At 38.0% G+C, this 17,729-nt stretch overlaps 1 protein-coding gene across 4 annotated transcripts; it reads left to right on the top strand.

Annotated features, from left to right (window-relative positions):
- The first annotated feature begins 3,155 nt into the window (after positions 1-3,155).
- On the top strand, positions 3,156-11,283 carry LOC149201731 (beta-glucosidase 22-like). Of its 4 annotated transcripts, none has more exons than XM_089402998.1 (13): positions 3,156-3,679; positions 3,800-3,863; positions 3,939-3,997; positions 4,150-4,225; positions 4,327-4,398; positions 4,512-4,599; positions 8,274-8,526; positions 9,143-9,258; positions 9,366-9,586; positions 10,052-10,080; positions 10,183-10,285; positions 10,362-10,470; positions 10,821-11,283. In XM_089402998.1, exons 1-13 carry the CDS (start codon positions 3,527-3,529, stop codon positions 11,101-11,103), a joined length of 1,626 nt encoding a protein of 541 aa, XP_089259124.1. In that variant the 5' UTR covers positions 3,156-3,526; the 3' UTR covers positions 11,104-11,283. The 4 variants fall into 4 exon arrangements, with proteins under 4 accessions (XP_089259124.1, XP_089259125.1, XP_089259123.1 ...); XM_089402999.1 differs by having other exon boundaries at positions 3,157-3,679; positions 10,830-11,283; XM_089402997.1 differs by lacking the exons at positions 3,156-3,679; positions 3,800-3,863 and having other exon boundaries at positions 3,920-3,997; positions 10,401-10,470; positions 10,830-11,283.
- The last annotated feature ends 6,446 nt before the right edge of the window (positions 11,284-17,729 follow it).

Genomic DNA, 17,729 nt, shown 5'->3' with positions numbered 1-17,729 from the left:
TTTGAGAAGGTCCTTTTCAACAATCGGCCAACAAGCTTGAAGGAACCTGGCAGAGAAGCCATCCAGCCCCGGGGCCTTGTCCGGATCCATCTCAAAGAGGGCCTTTTTGACTTCATCTTTAGTGATTTTGTCCTCAAGTAGCCTGTTCATACGAGGAGTGATTGCTGAAGGTATGACGTCTAACAGATCTGGATGATGGGTCAGATCCTTATCTTCGTTGTACAAGTTTTGGAAGTGAGAAAAAGCTGCTTTCTTAATGTCTGCAAAGTCCTTGTGAATGTCGTTATCCTCCTTGATCTCAGAGATAATGTTGAATCATTTCCTGGACTTGGCTTGTTTATGGAAAAAAGCAGTGTTCCTATCCCCTGCTTTAAGCCAAAGATTCCAGGATTTTAATCTCCAGTATTCTTCTTCAGCTAGGCAGGCCTTATGAAAGCTCTGTTGCAGCTGCGTTTCTTTCTCTAACAGCTCCTCTGTGACTGTAGCGCTTTCCATATAAGTTTGATGAGAGGAAAGAGAGGCTTTAATAGCTTTCCTTTCTGTAGCTAGGTTGGACAGAGATTTGGCCCAACGTTTTAGCACTCTTTTTACCCTTCTAAGCTTTTCCTCCCAGATGAAAAAAGGAGAACCTTTGACGGGCTGATTCCAACAATCCTTGATTATTTGCATGAAGTTTGGCTCCTTGACCCAAAGGGGGCTAAATCGAAAGGGAATAGGACCAAGATCTAGATGGGCAAGGAGCTCTAGTTTTAAGGGCTTGTGATCCGAGACACTGCTAGCGAGAATGTGCATTCTAGGTTCAAGACCAAGTAACAGATAGGAGCTTTGAATGAAAAACCTATCTAATCTGGCAGTGTTATGTCCAGGTCCTACTCTTTTGTTAGACCAAGAGAACTTACCGGAAGAGGGTTTGATATCCAGCAAGTCCCAGTCCTGCATGAGATCCTCCGCCCACTCCCTTGCCGGATCTCGAACTGCACTTCCTCCCCTTTTCTCAGACGAATGAAGAGTGAGGTTGAGGTCTCCAGCAATAATTATGTTTTCCCCGATGTTGACTGAAGAATATACATTGAAGAGGCAAAATATTTCCTCGGTGTCCAAGTTCTGCATTTTCAGCAGCAACCAATGAGTATTACTTGCCTCACAGATGACTGTAAATTTGTTGGCGTTCCATAGAGTGCCAATCCCTCCCAAGGCGCTTCGGACAAAGAATTGCTCTTGCTTCACTTTTAAACCAAAGTTTCTTGCATGCTTGGAGGAAGACTATATCTTCCAGCTTAGTCTCCTAGACGAGAAGTATGTCTGGAGTTTCAGTTCTTATTAAGCTTCTCATGGCTTCTTCCTTAACTTTTCTCCCCATACCTCTACAATTCCAGGAGATTACCTTCATTATTTATGTTTTTGATGGGCTCCCTTGGAGCCTTGGGGCTGACTTTTCAACATCTTAGGCTTTGAGGCTAGCAATTTCTCCATAGTTGGCTGGCTGCCTTGTAGCTTGTCTTTGTAAGTCTCCTGCTCTCTTTTTTCCCTGTCAGTTTTACGACCTCTTGTAGATCTTCTTACCGAGGTTTGGGATTCTCCTATTTCTCCTTCCTCCTCTGACTTGTCTGTTTCCTGCTCTTCTTCCTCAGCTTCTGAAGTCATACCTTTGGGTTCTTCAGCTCCTTTGCTGGGGGCTGAGGGAGTATCTTTGCTTGGAGAAACTGGTTTTTGGGTCTCGATCTCCAGAGTATCTTCTGTCTGCTGGCTTAAAGGATCAAATTTGTTTTCTTGCGCCTTTTTGGGAGGGGGACGTTGAGCATTAGCTTGGAGAGAGCCTTTCCCAGTGGGTCCTCCCGGTTTCTGCCCTTTGTGGTTAAATTTTACTCGCTTGACTTGATTCCAGCCCTCTTCGTTCCCTTTTTCTGGCTTTGCGTTGGACAGAGTTGCCGATGTGTTTCAAGGAATCCCAGTTCCCGCAATAGACTGGTAGGTTTGGAAGACGAACCCACACCAGGATAGCCTTGGGAACATCTACAGCCGGATCAAAGTCCGAAGTCCATTTATTCAAGTAGAGGCCCTGAGGGCCCATGAAATACAACCCATTTTGGAAGATCAGATCTTTGTCTTCTTTGGAGGTGAATTCGAAGAGGAAGTACCCTCGCCCAAGAAAGTAAGAGGTAACACTTTGCTTGATCAGAGGAGCCCAGTTCCTATTAACCCATTGCTCAGTAGTTTTTGGAGAGGGCCAAAGTCCCGTGAATTGGCCAATGAGACCACGATCAGCCAGAGATAAAGCTACTTGAATGGGTGTCTCTGGAGGTAACGAGATCTCAGGAATTTCGTCGAGCTTCTTAACGAATTTTGATGCTTCACTTCTTTTCTTCGGAGGCAGACTGGCCAGAAGCAGGTTGAATGCGTCGAAGGCAGGTGCAGAAGGCGGATCCTTGAAATGTCCCTGCGTCTCCATAGGATCGGGCCTGAGGCCGGCCGCCGCAGGGGCAGCCATGCAGCAGGAGCCCAACCCTAGCCTAAAATCCTGAACACCCGCAGATCAGAGTCAAGCCCTCTGCGGGCACGCCCGCAGGGATCAGCTGCCGGAGAGAGCGGGCGCGGGCGCAGACTTCAGAACTCGCGAAGTGCGGATCTCGCTGCAGAGAGGGAGCCGAGACTTGCAGGTTTTAGAGAGAGCACATAATTTGGTCTCAGTGATTGTTAACAACCATCATCATCATATATTTACTTGTGAAATTAATTAACTTATTCTAAATATTTTATATTTTTATTTTTTAATATATATTTTTAATTGAATAAAATTTTTAAATACTTTTAATTAAAATTTAATCATATACATAAAATTTAATTTAATTTTTATATAAAATTTAATTTATATTTTTTATTTTAAAATAATATGTATAGATAAATATATAGTAAAGGGAAAAAAATATTTATTATAAAATTTATAACTATAAATATATTTTATATTTTTGTCGCTGGAAATTGGTGGCGTATTCATCATTCACGCCTTTCTCCATAGTCTGGAAACCCATCCATATGCGTCCATGGCTTACCCTAATCCACTCAGCTGGACACCACCGTGGAGGACCATTGAGTTTCGCTATCACAACAATATGTCTCTAGAAATACACCTCTTGTGTATTTCTTCATATCAAAAGTACGAAAGAGACGCTTGTGGTTGAAGGGATTTTGTTCTTTCTACCTATAGGCAGGGTTGAAGACACATTATTAGGGACCGAGGGCCGAGAAGAAATAAATAATGAGGCGAGGGTATCTAATAGCCAAGCGGAATCTGTTTTTGCAGGGCCGAGCAGATCATGGTTAAAGAAGTGCAGGGGCTTCTCTGGTTTTTTGTTGTGATCCTCCTTCTGTTACTGTTCAATATCATTCACTGTGTCGTGTCGTGTTACATCTCATTTTCATGCTCTTGGTTTCTTCTTGATCCACAGCTCAATTATCGTTCTTTATTACTAGCCCTGCCTTTTAGTTTATCAGAGTTCCACGAAATATTTGGTATGCTATTATTAGCATGGCAGACAGATCGGCACTGGTCTGTTGGCTGTCAATTGGATTCTATTTTCTCACTACTCCTCACATTTATCGAGCGGAGTCGAAGTCTGTGATAACCAGGCATGACTTTCCTTCGGATTTTATTTTTGGCGCAGGCACTTCTGCCTACCAGGTCCGCCAATGCTTACTTCACTTACTTCCCTACCTTGTTCTCATGACTCTGCCTTATACGTTATATACACAATGTGTATATAATTAATGGTAAGCTTTGCCGGGCTATGTGGCTGTGCAGGTTGAAGGGGCTGCAGCATTAGATGTCCGAAAACCCAGCATTTGGGATACTTTCACCCACGCAGGTCGCTCCTTACTCAACCATGTTGTTTCCATAGTTCATTTTTGGACATTAATATCAAGCATTGAATGATCTACAGGTAACATGCCCGATAAAAGCACAGGAGATGTAGCAGCAGATCAATATCACCATTATAAAGTAACAACTTCTATTACTCCTCTCTTTGTTGACAGAAAGATGTGATTGTGATAATTAACTACTTCACATTTTGTATATAAGGAGATGACATAGAGCTTATTATTTATCTATAATTAGTGTTTGCTTTGATGGATGATGATATTACTTGCCAGGAGGATGTTGCTCTCATGAGTGAAATGGGGTTAGACGCTTACAAATTTTCTATCTCCTGGTCTCGACTTATACCTGGTAACAGACATACACATATGTTTCTTCGTGTACAATCGATAAACCTAGCAGTATATTGTTAATATAATTATTTTCAACTTACAGGAATTGCATCCCTGCAGATGGAAGGGGAGTCATCAATCCCAAGGGGGTTGAATATTACAATAATCTTATCAACGAACTTATCCACCATGGTAATATGATCATTGAGAAGAGCATCATGAACTCTAGCTTTCCAGCCTTTCATTAAAGGCAAATAGTGCCAACGCTGTCATTGCATTGTGATTGATTGGTACAAATCTTGCAGGTCTTGAGCCACATATCACATTGTATCACTTCGATCTGCCTCAAAGTTTGGAAGATGCTTATGAGGGATGGCTCAATCCCCAGATAGTGTAATGCTATATTATTTTTATATTCTTTTTGTAATGTTCGCAAATAACTTGATATAGGATGAATTAAGGATTATTTAACAAACGGATTTGTATATAAATCAAGATACAGAATTAATATGACAATGTTCACAAGTCAGTGTTAAAGTGTATTTAATAAAAACCTGAACTTAAATGAAATCATGTCTGCCAAGGGCTTCTTGCTTGATGGCTGCCGGAAGATTGAATTCCAGAGCTGTATTTCTGATCTCAATGTCACGAGAAGTTTGCTGAACAGTTCCCTCATCTTTCACTGCAATACAAACCAAGCCAATGGATGTCTTTGGAGGGATGACCCTAGAAAGTCTAAAGTGTCTTCATTTAAGTGTGAGCTTCTGGCTAGGCCTAGAGCCAGCTCATAGAGTGTCATACAGTTTGCTTCTACCTTCTGTATTTGCTTACTTTGACATGTCAATTTCCCAGAAATATCCCCGTCACTTTTTTATCTGCAATTAGAAGAATAGCCAGTCTGCTGTTGAAGTATGAAAGGGCTACTTGCGTGTCTCAACTTGGTGATCATTTATTATTTGGGTTCTTCAAAGGTCTGAGGACTCACAAAGAATACACCGACCCAAATGATTGTGTCCCACCTTTCTTTTCTAGATCTCCCCAACAGATATTGTGCCACCTGCTGGGAAGAGAACCTTCACTTAAATCAATTCAATTTGCCACAGAATAGCTTACCTGTTGAATTTTGGTAGTTCTCTTAACTCGATAATTGTTTGTTATGATTTTACACTCAGGTTGATTTTTTCTTTTATTTATTATGCAACATAAAGCAATTATACAGAGAACTACAACAGAAAAACATGAAGAGACAGCCACACAAGAAGTTAAATGGAAAACCCCACTCCAAGGGGAGAAACCCAGCAATTCTTTCCTTATGGAATCAATTCAACAAGACAACAAGTCATATACAAACCAACCAGTAATGTAGCTAAGATAACCAACCTCCAAGTGCCGAGTCAACCCTCGAGCATACCAAGACAAAATGCTTTCAAATCTTTCCACAAAAGAGGTCTGCTTCAATTCTCCAAAAGCCGAATTTTGCCTTCTGCCTCAGCCTCAGATTAGGCCACAGAGCTTAGCATTATATTTCAGAATAAAAGCCTCAAACTTCACATGGTTCCACTTCTCATTATTTCACAGAGTAATATGCCTCAGACTTCACACTTACTTCCATAGGAATGAGCCACAAAACCCCAGGAAATTATGCCTCAGGCTTTGTCTTCTACTTGACCTTCCAAGTCTCCTTGAGCAAGGGCAGATCAGAGATATGTTTTACTTCTGTTTTCGGCCTCTGAGATCAGAAATATATGTGTGAGAGATGTATCAAATAAGGAATGCGAGAGGGCTATATATATAGTCTCCGAGCCATGCGAAAGGGTGCCACTTAAGCTGAGCCGACTTGAGGGGTAGGAGGGGCCGACTTGGCAACTTGGTAGGGTAAATGACACTTAACAAAATTCAATTTTCTTCCTTTGAGAGGGTCACGAAGAACATGCCCTTCTATATTTTTCTTTGGACCAATACGAATAATAATTTTAATTATTCAAAAGCCATGCTTGTCAATAATAATTTTAATTATTCAAAAATACATCAATAAAATAATATTATGAAGACTGATCATAGCTACATTCTCCAACATTACCCAATCCAACTTTGGACTGCAAAATCTCAAAACACAGAGTCAAATGATGCTTAAGAGCAACCATGTCCCGCCACAGACGGAGGAACCAAATACCAGAGAAACCCAAAACCATGCCACAAAGAACACATGGATACAAGGTCAGTTGATCATTGACTAGTGATCGACTTCTCCAGAGATTGAGAATCCCACCCTCAGCCTTCCAATCCATCACTCGGAGTTGATAAACTTCACCATGCGTCAGAGTAAATGACAGGTTACCAGATACTGGGAGGACTTTAGTGCCCATTCTTTCACCATAATGATGCTCCTCCACTTCTCTTGAATATGCGTGTTTCCTTCATTCTTATGATATGTTGTGTACTTTGAATGTTAAAGGAAGATGTGAAATAGTTGGAGCCCGCCCATTTATGCATAACTTTCCATTGTCTATCAAAGTTACTTCATTTTCCTGAAGGTCTAAACTTGGTAGAATTCTATTTTTTTGAAGCTCCTTGCTGGCACTTGAGCACTACGAATGAGTCTACCCAGACACATATCTCGAGGGCTTGATTGGTTTTGCATATGCTGAACTATAACCGTAGAGTCCCCAAGTACTGTAAGTCAATTTATTTCTCTTGGCTTGGGAATTTTCAACCCTTGAAACAATGGCACGCCTCTGCTTGATGTTTGGTGATTCTCCTAAACCCCTTTCTTAAACTTAGTTCTTGATTTCCTCTGGGATGAAGGAGGATCCCTACTGCACCGTATTTGATCATTTGACTTATGGCTTATCTTATCTGCAACAATAGTTGGGCAGGTGGTTCAAATGATTGAGCTGACCCTTCGGGTTATTTTTAGGTATTTAGATTTTTGGTTCAACTGATTGAGCAATCCCATAGTGCTGCTCTAACTTTTAATTGTTTCTTGTTCTTTATGTGCTAAATTTTTTTAGCTGCTTGTTTCTCATTTTCTTCCTTCCTTTAAGCTTGTTTAGCTTGACTTTTTATCTTTGGTGTTGGTTTGGGTTTTTTTAATTTTAGCCAACTCTGTTTTCTCCACTGTTTTCTCCACTGTATTTCTAAGTGGGCCCTTGATTGGTGGTGTGAAACGTCAACACAGTTGGTAAAAACGCAAATATTCCAAAATTCTCTTATACTAATGACTTGCACTGTAAAATCTGTAAAGAGCAAACACACTAATCCTAATTTTACTGGCGCCTGCAAATTCTAATAAACAGGAGAGTATTTCCTATATATACTAATCTCACAATCAACCCACGTACCATTTACTTCCACAAATGATCCTTTACATTGGCTAAAAGGTCGTAAGTTGTAAAGTTGATCAATGTTTACTCATTCAATACTTTAACAAATGATAGCATTGAACTGCCATTATACATTGTGCATTCTAATTAGTGTATACATTTCAAGGTGTTGCTTTAGACTCCCTTGATCTGCTATATAGAAGAACACCTATGAGACAAAGCTCATTTAACTGCCATGGAACTACTATATAGATCATATTTGGATTCAATATGTTTGGATTATATTGAATTTCTAGGTTAGGTTGGACTATTGTAATTTAGTGGCTCAAATTTTTTCAACAGTCACATGTGAACCATATGGATTGTTATTATTACAAAATTTTGAATGATTGATTGGATTTTATTATATAAATAATTGAGAGAAACCAAGAATAATAATTTGTATAATTTTGATTAAGGATTTATTTTATTTTGGGCAATTTATTGACTAGATTTAGTACGAATGATTGAATTATTATAATATTTATTATTTTGAACCAAAATACAATTCTTTCAATTTAACATTTCTATGGATCTCTCTTTGCACCTTTTGGGGCAATTGCTAATTTACTATTAGACCGGTTTTATTTCCAAAAATTAACCATTCAATTATAAGACAACTATAAGACACCTTAATGTAGTAGTGGAATGTGTGATTAAATTTAAAAATATTATATTAATGACATGATCATGTGTTGTGTGCAGGAAGGACTTCAAAGCATATGCGGAAGTTTGCTTTAGAGAATTTGGTGACAGGGTCAAGTATTGGATTACTTTTAACGAAGCAAATGCATTTCCTATCCTGGGTTATGATCTTGGTGTATGGCCACCTCAACGATGTTCTTATCCGTTTGGCAATTGTAGTGCTGGAAACTCCACAGTGGAACCATACATTGTTGGTCAACGTGTTTTGTTATCCCATGCGGTGACAGTAGAGCTTTACAGGGAGAAGTTCCAGGTCCTATATTTTAATCCATTTCTGCCCCAGGTTATCTGATTTAATTAGGAGTAGGAATTGCTTTGATTGTTAAAAGTGGTTGAAATTTGAGGAAAAAAATTCAAAAATCTTTGTAGATGCCGTGTTTGAATCATGTTTTTGATAATGGAAATAAATTCAGCACGATCAAAAATCTCTAAAACACTTAAAATTATAAAACTTGACAATTTTTATTTAAATTTATAAAAATCTTACCAAATTTCTTCAAAATATAACCAGAATTTCCAGAGAAAAAAAAGCATGATCAAACTACTTCATTTATATATTCCTTCCATCTTTATAATCATTGTATTAGTGAGTAGAATTGAAATATGATCACTAATATATTTATGGTAAATATTAAATACAATGTGGTAAGTTAATCACTGACTCATGTTTATAGTCAGACCTTTTTATTTTCATAGGCGGAGCAAACAAGTTAGTTATATTTAATTGTAAAAACAATCTGTCAATCATTACCTTACTGCATGTATTTAATCTTTGCAGTGTTTGGTAACTGCCAGTAAATGGGTATTTTACAGCCGAAGTATCACACTTTTCTTTTGATTTCGTTTAACGGCGTTTAACATATTTGCAGAAGAAGCAAAAGGGCTCCATCGGCATCTCCATCTTTGCAGCCTGGTTTGTACCGATGACAAACTCGTCCGAAGACAGCGCTGCGACTCAAATAATCTTAGATTTCTTGTATGGCTGGTAATGGCAGAACTAGAAACCCCAACAAATAATGATAAAGTCACTCAGTACCGTTTGTTTGACTAAATTCCATTCTTAATGTGTGAATTCATTCTCTGATTGAGCAGGATAATAGAGCCTGTTATGTATGGAGATTACCCTTCTTCTATGAGGAAGATTGTAGGCTCCAGATTGCCTTCTTTCACCAAACAAGAATCCGAAAAGCTGAGGGGCTCCTTCGATTTCATTGGTCTCGTCCATTATACTACTGTTTATGCTTCGGATGCTCCTAGTTACAGGGATTTAACCCCAAGAGACTTTCTAGAAGATATGTTGGCAACCATTTCAGGTATATACCTGCCTCTAATGTCATTAAAAACTAATAACTAGAGCCAGTACTCTTTTGATCGAATGCTCTACAGACAAATAAAACTATTACGTATTCAGCATATAAAGATTAAGAAATAATTTTTCTTCTATGATTTAAAGGATTGTAAATTAAGATAAAAAAAATTATCAGGCCATAACAATTGTAATCTAGCTGAACACTGTCATGCAAAAGTTTACATTAAAATTTGACAATGAGATGTTAAACATCTTATTATCATTTATATTAACTGGTCATATATTCAAAACTCACCTATTAGATGTTGTTCTGTCCTTTTTAAATATACAATGGTTTGTATTTTTTAAATGTACTAAGTCTAAAGAGATTTATGTTAATTATAAGGTAGATATCTTATACTGATCCCAAAAAAAATTTCTTTCCCAATAGGATTTGGACTCTAACCCATCTACAATTTTATAACTGCAGTGTACCGAAATGGCATCCCTATTGGTGAGGTAGGCATATGATCATATATTCATCTCTCCACTTAATACGTTCATCTGGATGGAGGGTGGACTAATATCTTCATACTGTTGTTTTAAATCCATTGATTAAAGCTGGCTCCAGATGGACTTCCTATTGTTCCATGGGGAATGCAAGCATTATTGGAATACTTCAAAGGACATTATGCTAATCCTCCTCTAATCATTTATGAAAACGGTATGCTCTTGTGCTTGTACTACAGTATTGAAAATTCTATGACCCTGTTTTGAATTGTGTTCACATCCATGAGTAGGATATGGGCGGTCCAACAATGAATCTCTTCCACTTGCGGACGCATTAAACGATAAGGCAAGGGCAGCCTACCTCCATGATTATCTTCAAAGCTTGCTTGCAGCTGTCAGGTACATTAGCCAAATACCATATCACATTCCAGCTTCAAATGTTGTTTGTAGTTTTTCTTTGCAAAATAATAAGGAGACAAGTATATTTATTAAATTTGAAAGATTTATATTTTTCCTTTGCAAAATAATAAGGAGACAAGTATATTTTATTAAATTTGGAAGAGTATAAATTCATTTTTTTTTTTAGAGATTTTTATTTTTTATTTTCCTTTATTTTTCTCAAAATTTATTAAAAAATGTTTTTTATTCTATTCCATAGTAGTTAAGATAAAAGTCTACATTTTTTTTATATGAAATTGTTTGACAACATAGGATGTGATGGCTGAGTGCTTACCAAATTGGAGTGGAAGTTTGTGCAGGAATGGATCAAACACCCGCGCATACTTTGTGTGGAGTTTGGTTGACAGTTTCGAGTTTTTTTATGGTTATACAATCCGCTACGGGCTGTATTACGTGGATTTCAAACATAGAGATTTGAAGAGGTACCCAAATCTTTCTGTTCGCTGGTACACACATTTCTTAAAGAGATACACAGATCACAGGCCTGTCCGATCATGTTGTTACGACCATGATCACAGTAACTTCAATGTCTACTCCTTTAGGAAAGAACAGCCACTGCAGGAAGCAATTTAGAAAGTGAGCTTCAACGGGTCGATATAGATTACAATGGATACGAATCCTGTAAATAATGCAGGTTATTGCGCATAACGATATGTTTTTCATACAATATTTTCATTTTATGGAGTTAGAATCATACGTTTCTTAATTATAGTGGTGATCCGCAAATATATAATTTGATTTTGTTTTGAGTTCCATGCATTAGGTATCTCTCGACTTCTTACAGTATTCCACCCTAAGAGTTGAATCCACTCTATGTCTGGTTTATGGAAACTATAAAAAGAGACTTCGTCAACATTGTCTATCCATATATCTTTCTTACTTGTAATGTCTGCCCTTTAGTTGAAACATTACACATTTTTTTCCCTTTTTCATTTTTATGGTTATTTGTTGATTTTTTTATTTTATTTTTTTCATTTTTATTGTTTTTTTTATATGATAAATTAGGTATGTTTTTTATTATATATAAATTTATTAGCACAATTATATTAATAAATCTGGTTGATATATGTCTATAGGCATCATTTTCACAAGCTTATTTGTTGAAAGCATTATCTCATTGTTCCTAGTTTGTTTACTAGTTGTCATATATATCAATCAAGGTGTTATAGTGAGAAAATGGCAGCTCCATAAATCATAGGATTCAGGAGCATGTGGTTGACGTAAAACATGGTATGACTCACTCATGAGCTTTGGTAGAACATGTTGAGAAGACAAAACACCATATTTGTAGAACATGTTGAGAAGACAAAACATCATATTTTTATAGATGACTTTAAAAGGTCATTACCAAGATTTAGGAAGTCCATCCAATTTTCTTAATATATATATATATATATATTACTAATAATTTATTCATTAAATTCTAATTTTATTATTATTATCATTAAATAATATGTTTTTATATACAATATTTTAAAATTATAACTTAGTGTTTTTAATTTAAAATTAAAACTATTTTTTTATATAGTTTAAAATCTTCAAATATAAAGTTTTTCATTGAAATACACAAATATTTGTGTCACACTCCCTAGTAACATTATTATGACATTAAAAGGATGTTCGTGAACTAGCTTATATATATGCATTACCATTTGAAGTTATGTTATAAGTGTAGTGACATTATTTAATGTCTATATTTTATTTAGAAGTATTGCAAACATTTATGTTCATGGTTTTATTATATTGCACCGATGACCATTTTAACAAAAACAAACTATTCGTCATAGTTATGTCGTCCACCGATTAACGCATGCTCTGGGAAACTTTTTGATCCAGGTCTGGGTGTGACAACGGATCCTTCCAAGACTTTTTACTTTCATGATTTGTTACATTGCATTTTTAAAAGAACATAAACGAATACATCAGCATGCTGTAAAGAAGAGGAATATGACATTCATCAACATATGAAAACATAAGTTGTTGATAACGGAGTTCGTCCAAGAAGGACTACGTCTCCGGGCCTCGGTGTCAAGATGGTTTAGGTTGCTGCATTAAGTGTTTTCAATAGTAATGATGTACATAAGAGGTGATGTCGTTATCATACAAGGAAATGGCCTTCACGCAGGAGTGGCTCCAAAAGATGTTCCACTATAGGAACTCTTAGTCAAAACACTCCTATTAGTATAACACAAACTCATGCATGATGATCATGAGCATCCCGCCAGCTTGGCATAAAAGGGATCTCAATGCAAACATGCATGACGACAACATGAGTATCCCATCAACATACAACAAAGGGATCTCAAAAAAAAACATGATGAATCATGACAACAAGTACATCACACATATGATTCTGCATCGCATCAAGTAGGAATCATGAAAACGAGTAAGAAACAAGATTCCACATCAAGCATCAAACGGGGATCTGTGTATCACAATGCATGGCAAAAGAAGTACATGAATTCACTGCATATACCTCACATCTAGGGGCCATCTAAAGAAGCGGATGTCAAACTGTTGAAGTTGTTTGGACTATCGATCTCACGGCATCAATCGCATGGCAATGGTTGCTCACACATAAATGTTGACACCTGCACTCCACTTAGAAAAGTGGCTCAAAAATAGAATGAGCAAATGAAAAATCTGAACACACCATCAGATTTGTGGTGTCAAATAGTGCAAAATTGACTGTCAAATTTTTGAATTCTGAGGAAATGGAATTCTGGGGCTTAAGGAATCTTTTAGATTCCCCCTACATTCCTCAAAGATTCCCTCCTCCGGATCCTCTGAGAATCTTATGCTCAGATCAAAATTCTGATTGCATCTTTAGGTACCTTATGGAATTCTAAGAAAAATGAGTATGAAGTTGGCTGCATTCTGACTCTGGCGAATTTCAGCCTCCAAGGAATCTCGAAGATTCCTCGATATTCCTCAAAGATTCTCCTTCGCTGGGAATTTGCAAATCTGCTGCTCAAAAGGAAAATCCAACCTCGCCATAGCGTTCCCTGCAGAAATCTGAGAAAATTGATTATAAACTTGGTTATATTTTGAAAAAAATAATTTTTACCTCCCTGGAGAATCTTCGGGCATCAAAGAATATTTTGCCTCAAAATGTGTGTCAAGGTTCTGTCTCCTTTGTCTCGAAATTTGTGCCTGCCCCTGCTTCCTCCATCTAGCTCCTCGGTGCACTGAAAAAACTGGGTTCTTATAAAAACTCTCGAGCAGATATTCCAATGAGTTCAGTTTGGCATGTTGGTAAAGATGGAAAATGGTTGAGGAGGGGTCGGGTGGTCAAACCCCGCCCCTCCTTTTTTAACACATTATTGTTTAATCTTTTAACCGAAATAAATTTAGGGGGGGTCGGGTCCGCATGGGCGGCCTGCCCCCATAACTCCCCACAGTTTGAACTTGGCGCATTCACCGATGTGTTGTGCTTTCGGTGCGTATTTAATACGACGCGTTAAATTGGAGATGAGACCACCCGGTGGGGGTCGGCCCATGTGGGTCGGGCGGATTCGATCCCTACTAGCCTCTCCTTCATCGTTTTCTTTTATTTTGTTTGCTACGTGAGGTGTGGGGTGGTGGGGGTGTTGGTCCACCACCTCTTTTTATACATATTTTTTTTGTTTATTAATACAACATGGCCATTTATATAAATTCTGATTTTAAGCCGAAGGAGTCATTTTAACGAGGCAAAAATTTTGCTTGGAATCTCATTGGAGTTGGCCAGATTCCTTCTGCCGGAAAAGTTCTAATTTTGTCTTTGTTAATCTTGTCGAGTGAGCAAAAAGTAAACCCAACTTTCACTGCCTCTATCTCCTTCATTCGGACTCGGATTGATGAACCGTTTGCACCACCACGATCATGAAAACGAGATATTTAACATGAACCTAGTTTGAGAATAATCCAAACACTTTAATTTTTTTAGCATTCCTAAGCCCTCTTTGTCCTGTGTGTGTCTCTGGAGCCACCTGGATCAATCCTCCCCATTGAGGAGCTTTTGGTCCTCCAAAAGCATAAAAAACAATATGCAACTTTTATGTACATTGTCTTCATCACAAGCGTCCTAAAAGGCCTCGCTTCCATTTCCTTCACATTTGTTTTTCGGAGCCTTAAGCGATGAGTTGACACCTGCAACCTGAAACTATTGTACACTGTTTTTTTGAAAACTACATTCTTGACTTTCATGACCAACTAATGACCCAAGCATCCCACACTCGCCATGAGTTTATAACACATACTCGATGGTCAAGTTTACATCAAGATGGACACAATACCCCAGCTACGAAAACAAGGCCAACATATGATTGTTGCTTCAACAAGTGATAGAAAACACATCATCACTGCAACACATGGTTTACAATAGTAAGGCCAAACACTATTTTCCTTGACAAGTGATGGAAACACGACATCACTATTAGAGTTTAAAATGCAACTCAAAATAAGACCAGACATCATTGTTGTTTAACAAGCGATGGAAACACGTCATCACTTTTACATTTTGAAATGCAACAAATGATTTACAAAAGCACAACCATGATAAGACAACATATCTAGAAACCATTTTTCACTTATCAATGTAAATTGGTCACCTCCTTGTGGCAGTTTTTCTTTTCGAACAATCGTTTCACCTGGTTCATGCACCGACACTCTTTCTTTAAGGCACTGCTCTGGATGGAGCGTCCAACAAGTGGCTCTTTGATGGCCACTTATGTCGCAATGACTACAATGGTTTTTCTTCCTCCAAATCTGTTTAACATGTTTCTTTACCTGCTGTTGAGAGGCTCTTTCACGCCTCATCCTTTTGTGTGCTGCCATTCTTTTCCAACACTTCAAAAATGTATGGTTATATAATCCACAAAAGGTACATGTTTTTCGATTCCATGGTTCACATTCATCCCTAACAACATGATTATAATTGAAATGAACATTCGAATGTCGAGATTAGTTATACCTTTCCTTGCTGTCTCTAATGGAAGCATGGCGATGAGATCTTGCCTCAGCTCTCTCCCTGCAATGGACACTACCATGGGATGATGGGAATGTGTTCCCATCATTCTCTTTCCTCGATGATTTCAACGTTGCCTCAGAATAATCTGACACCTTCAATAATTCTCCTTTGGTATATCTCAAGCCTACAAATTGAGGTCTCTGCACAACCTCCAATGGTTGAGTTATGCCTTCGTTATTAACACCAAGTTTTTCTTCCTCCTTGTGCCTCGTCCTTATAAGGAGCCTCATGTTTGTCCCTATAATTGGGATCTCCAAACCTCCAACAAAAATTATACTATGTGATGATGAAATAGAAAGGAAATCAACATCTTTTAGCTCCTCTGTTGATTTAGAAAGAACTAATGAGGGCTTCTCATCATCTTTTGTTGGTGGTTCGCTAGTTGTCTCAACGCATTCCCCAACTTCTTTTCTGACATACCCAAGTCATATCTGATGGGGTAATTCCTCCACTTTGATGGGGCTGACAATGCTTTGGCCATTAACGCCCAAGCCTTTTCCTTCATACCCCATTCTCCTCAACAATTTGGAGCCAATTCCTGTGGTATGATTTTCAAAAACAGTGAAATCATCATCAAGAAACATACATGAAGACAGAGAACTACTTTTTACCTCACATGGGTCATGCTTTAGCTATTCCAAGGCCTCATCCTTTGCTTGCAGTTGTCATAGCAAACTATGTTTTTCCTCTTTCTCTTCATGTAGATCTTCAATTCAACGTTCTTTGTTTGAAAACTTTGCTTGTTGTGCTTCAGTTCTTCCAGGGCCTCTTCTGTGGCTTGCAACTGAAGCTGCAATCACTCCTTTTCCTTTGTCTCTTTCTGTAGATTTTCATACATTATTTCCACTCTTTTGGAAATTTTGAGCATGGTATCGTACATTTATTTTTCATCTTCTGTCGCTGCATGTTCCATTGTTCACGCTTGCAATTCCCATCCACGCAAAGACCGCTCTGATACCACTTGATCCAGGTCCGGGTGTGACAACACACCCTTCCAAGACCTTTTACTTTCTTGATGTGTTAAATTTCATTTTTAAAAGAACATAAACAAATACATCTGCATGTTGTAAAGAAGAGGAACATGACATTCATCAACACAAGAAAACATAAGCCGTTGATAATAGAGTTCGTCCAGGAGGGACTACATTTCCAAGCCTCAATGTCAAGATGGTTTAGGCCGCTACATTAAGTGCTATCAATAGTGATGATGTACATAAGAGGTGATGACATTATCATACAAGGAAAATGCCCTCACGTAGGAGTGGCTCCAAGAGATGTTCCACTACAGGAACTCTCAATCAAAAGACTCCTATCAGTATGACACAAACTCATGCATGATGATCATGAGAATCCCGTCAACATGGCATAAAAGGGATCTTAATGCAAACATGCATGACGACAACATGAGTATCCCATCAACATACAACAAAGGGATCTCAAAACAAAACATGACGAATCATGAAAACAAGTACATCACACATATGATTCCACATCACATCAAGTAGGAATCATGAAAACGAGTAAGAAACAAGATACCACATCAAGCATCAAACAGGAATCTGTGCAGCACAATGCATAGCAAAGAAGTACATGAATACACTGCATATACCTCACATCCAGGGGCCATCTGAAGAAGCAGATGTCAAATTGCTGAAGCTGTTCGGACTATCAATCCCATGGCATCAATCACATGGCAATGGCTGCTCGCACATAAATACTGACACATGCACTCCACTTATAAAAGTGGCCGAAAAAATAATGAGAAAATGAAAAATCTGAACACACCATCGGATTTGTGGCATCAAATAGTGCAAAATCGACTGTCAAATTTATGAATTATGAGAAAGTGGAATTCTGGGGCTTAAGGAATCTTCTAGATTCCCCCTAGATTCCTCAAAGATTCCATCCTTCGGGTCCTCTGAAAATATGTTGCTCATATCAAAGTTTGGACTGTGCCATCAGGTTCCTTATGTAATTTTGATAAAAATGAGTATGAAGTTGGTTGCATTTTGACTTTGGCGAATTTTAGCCTCCAAGGAATCTGGAAGATTCCTCGAGATTCCTCAAAGATTCCCCTCTGCTAGGAATCTGAAAATCTACTGCTCAAAAGGTGAATCCAAGCTCGCCATAGCATTCCCTATGAAAATCTGAGAAAAATGACTATAAACTTGGTTATATTTTGACAAAA

This window comes from Pinus tabuliformis, chromosome 2_1, assembly GCF_031772625.1.
Source record: "Pinus tabuliformis cultivar Carrire ecotype Pingquan chromosome 2_1, CPIR1, whole genome shotgun sequence".
Taxonomy (NCBI): Eukaryota; Viridiplantae; Streptophyta; class Pinopsida; order Pinales; family Pinaceae; genus Pinus; species Pinus tabuliformis.
This window is presented reverse-complemented; position numbering and strand designations above follow the sequence as displayed.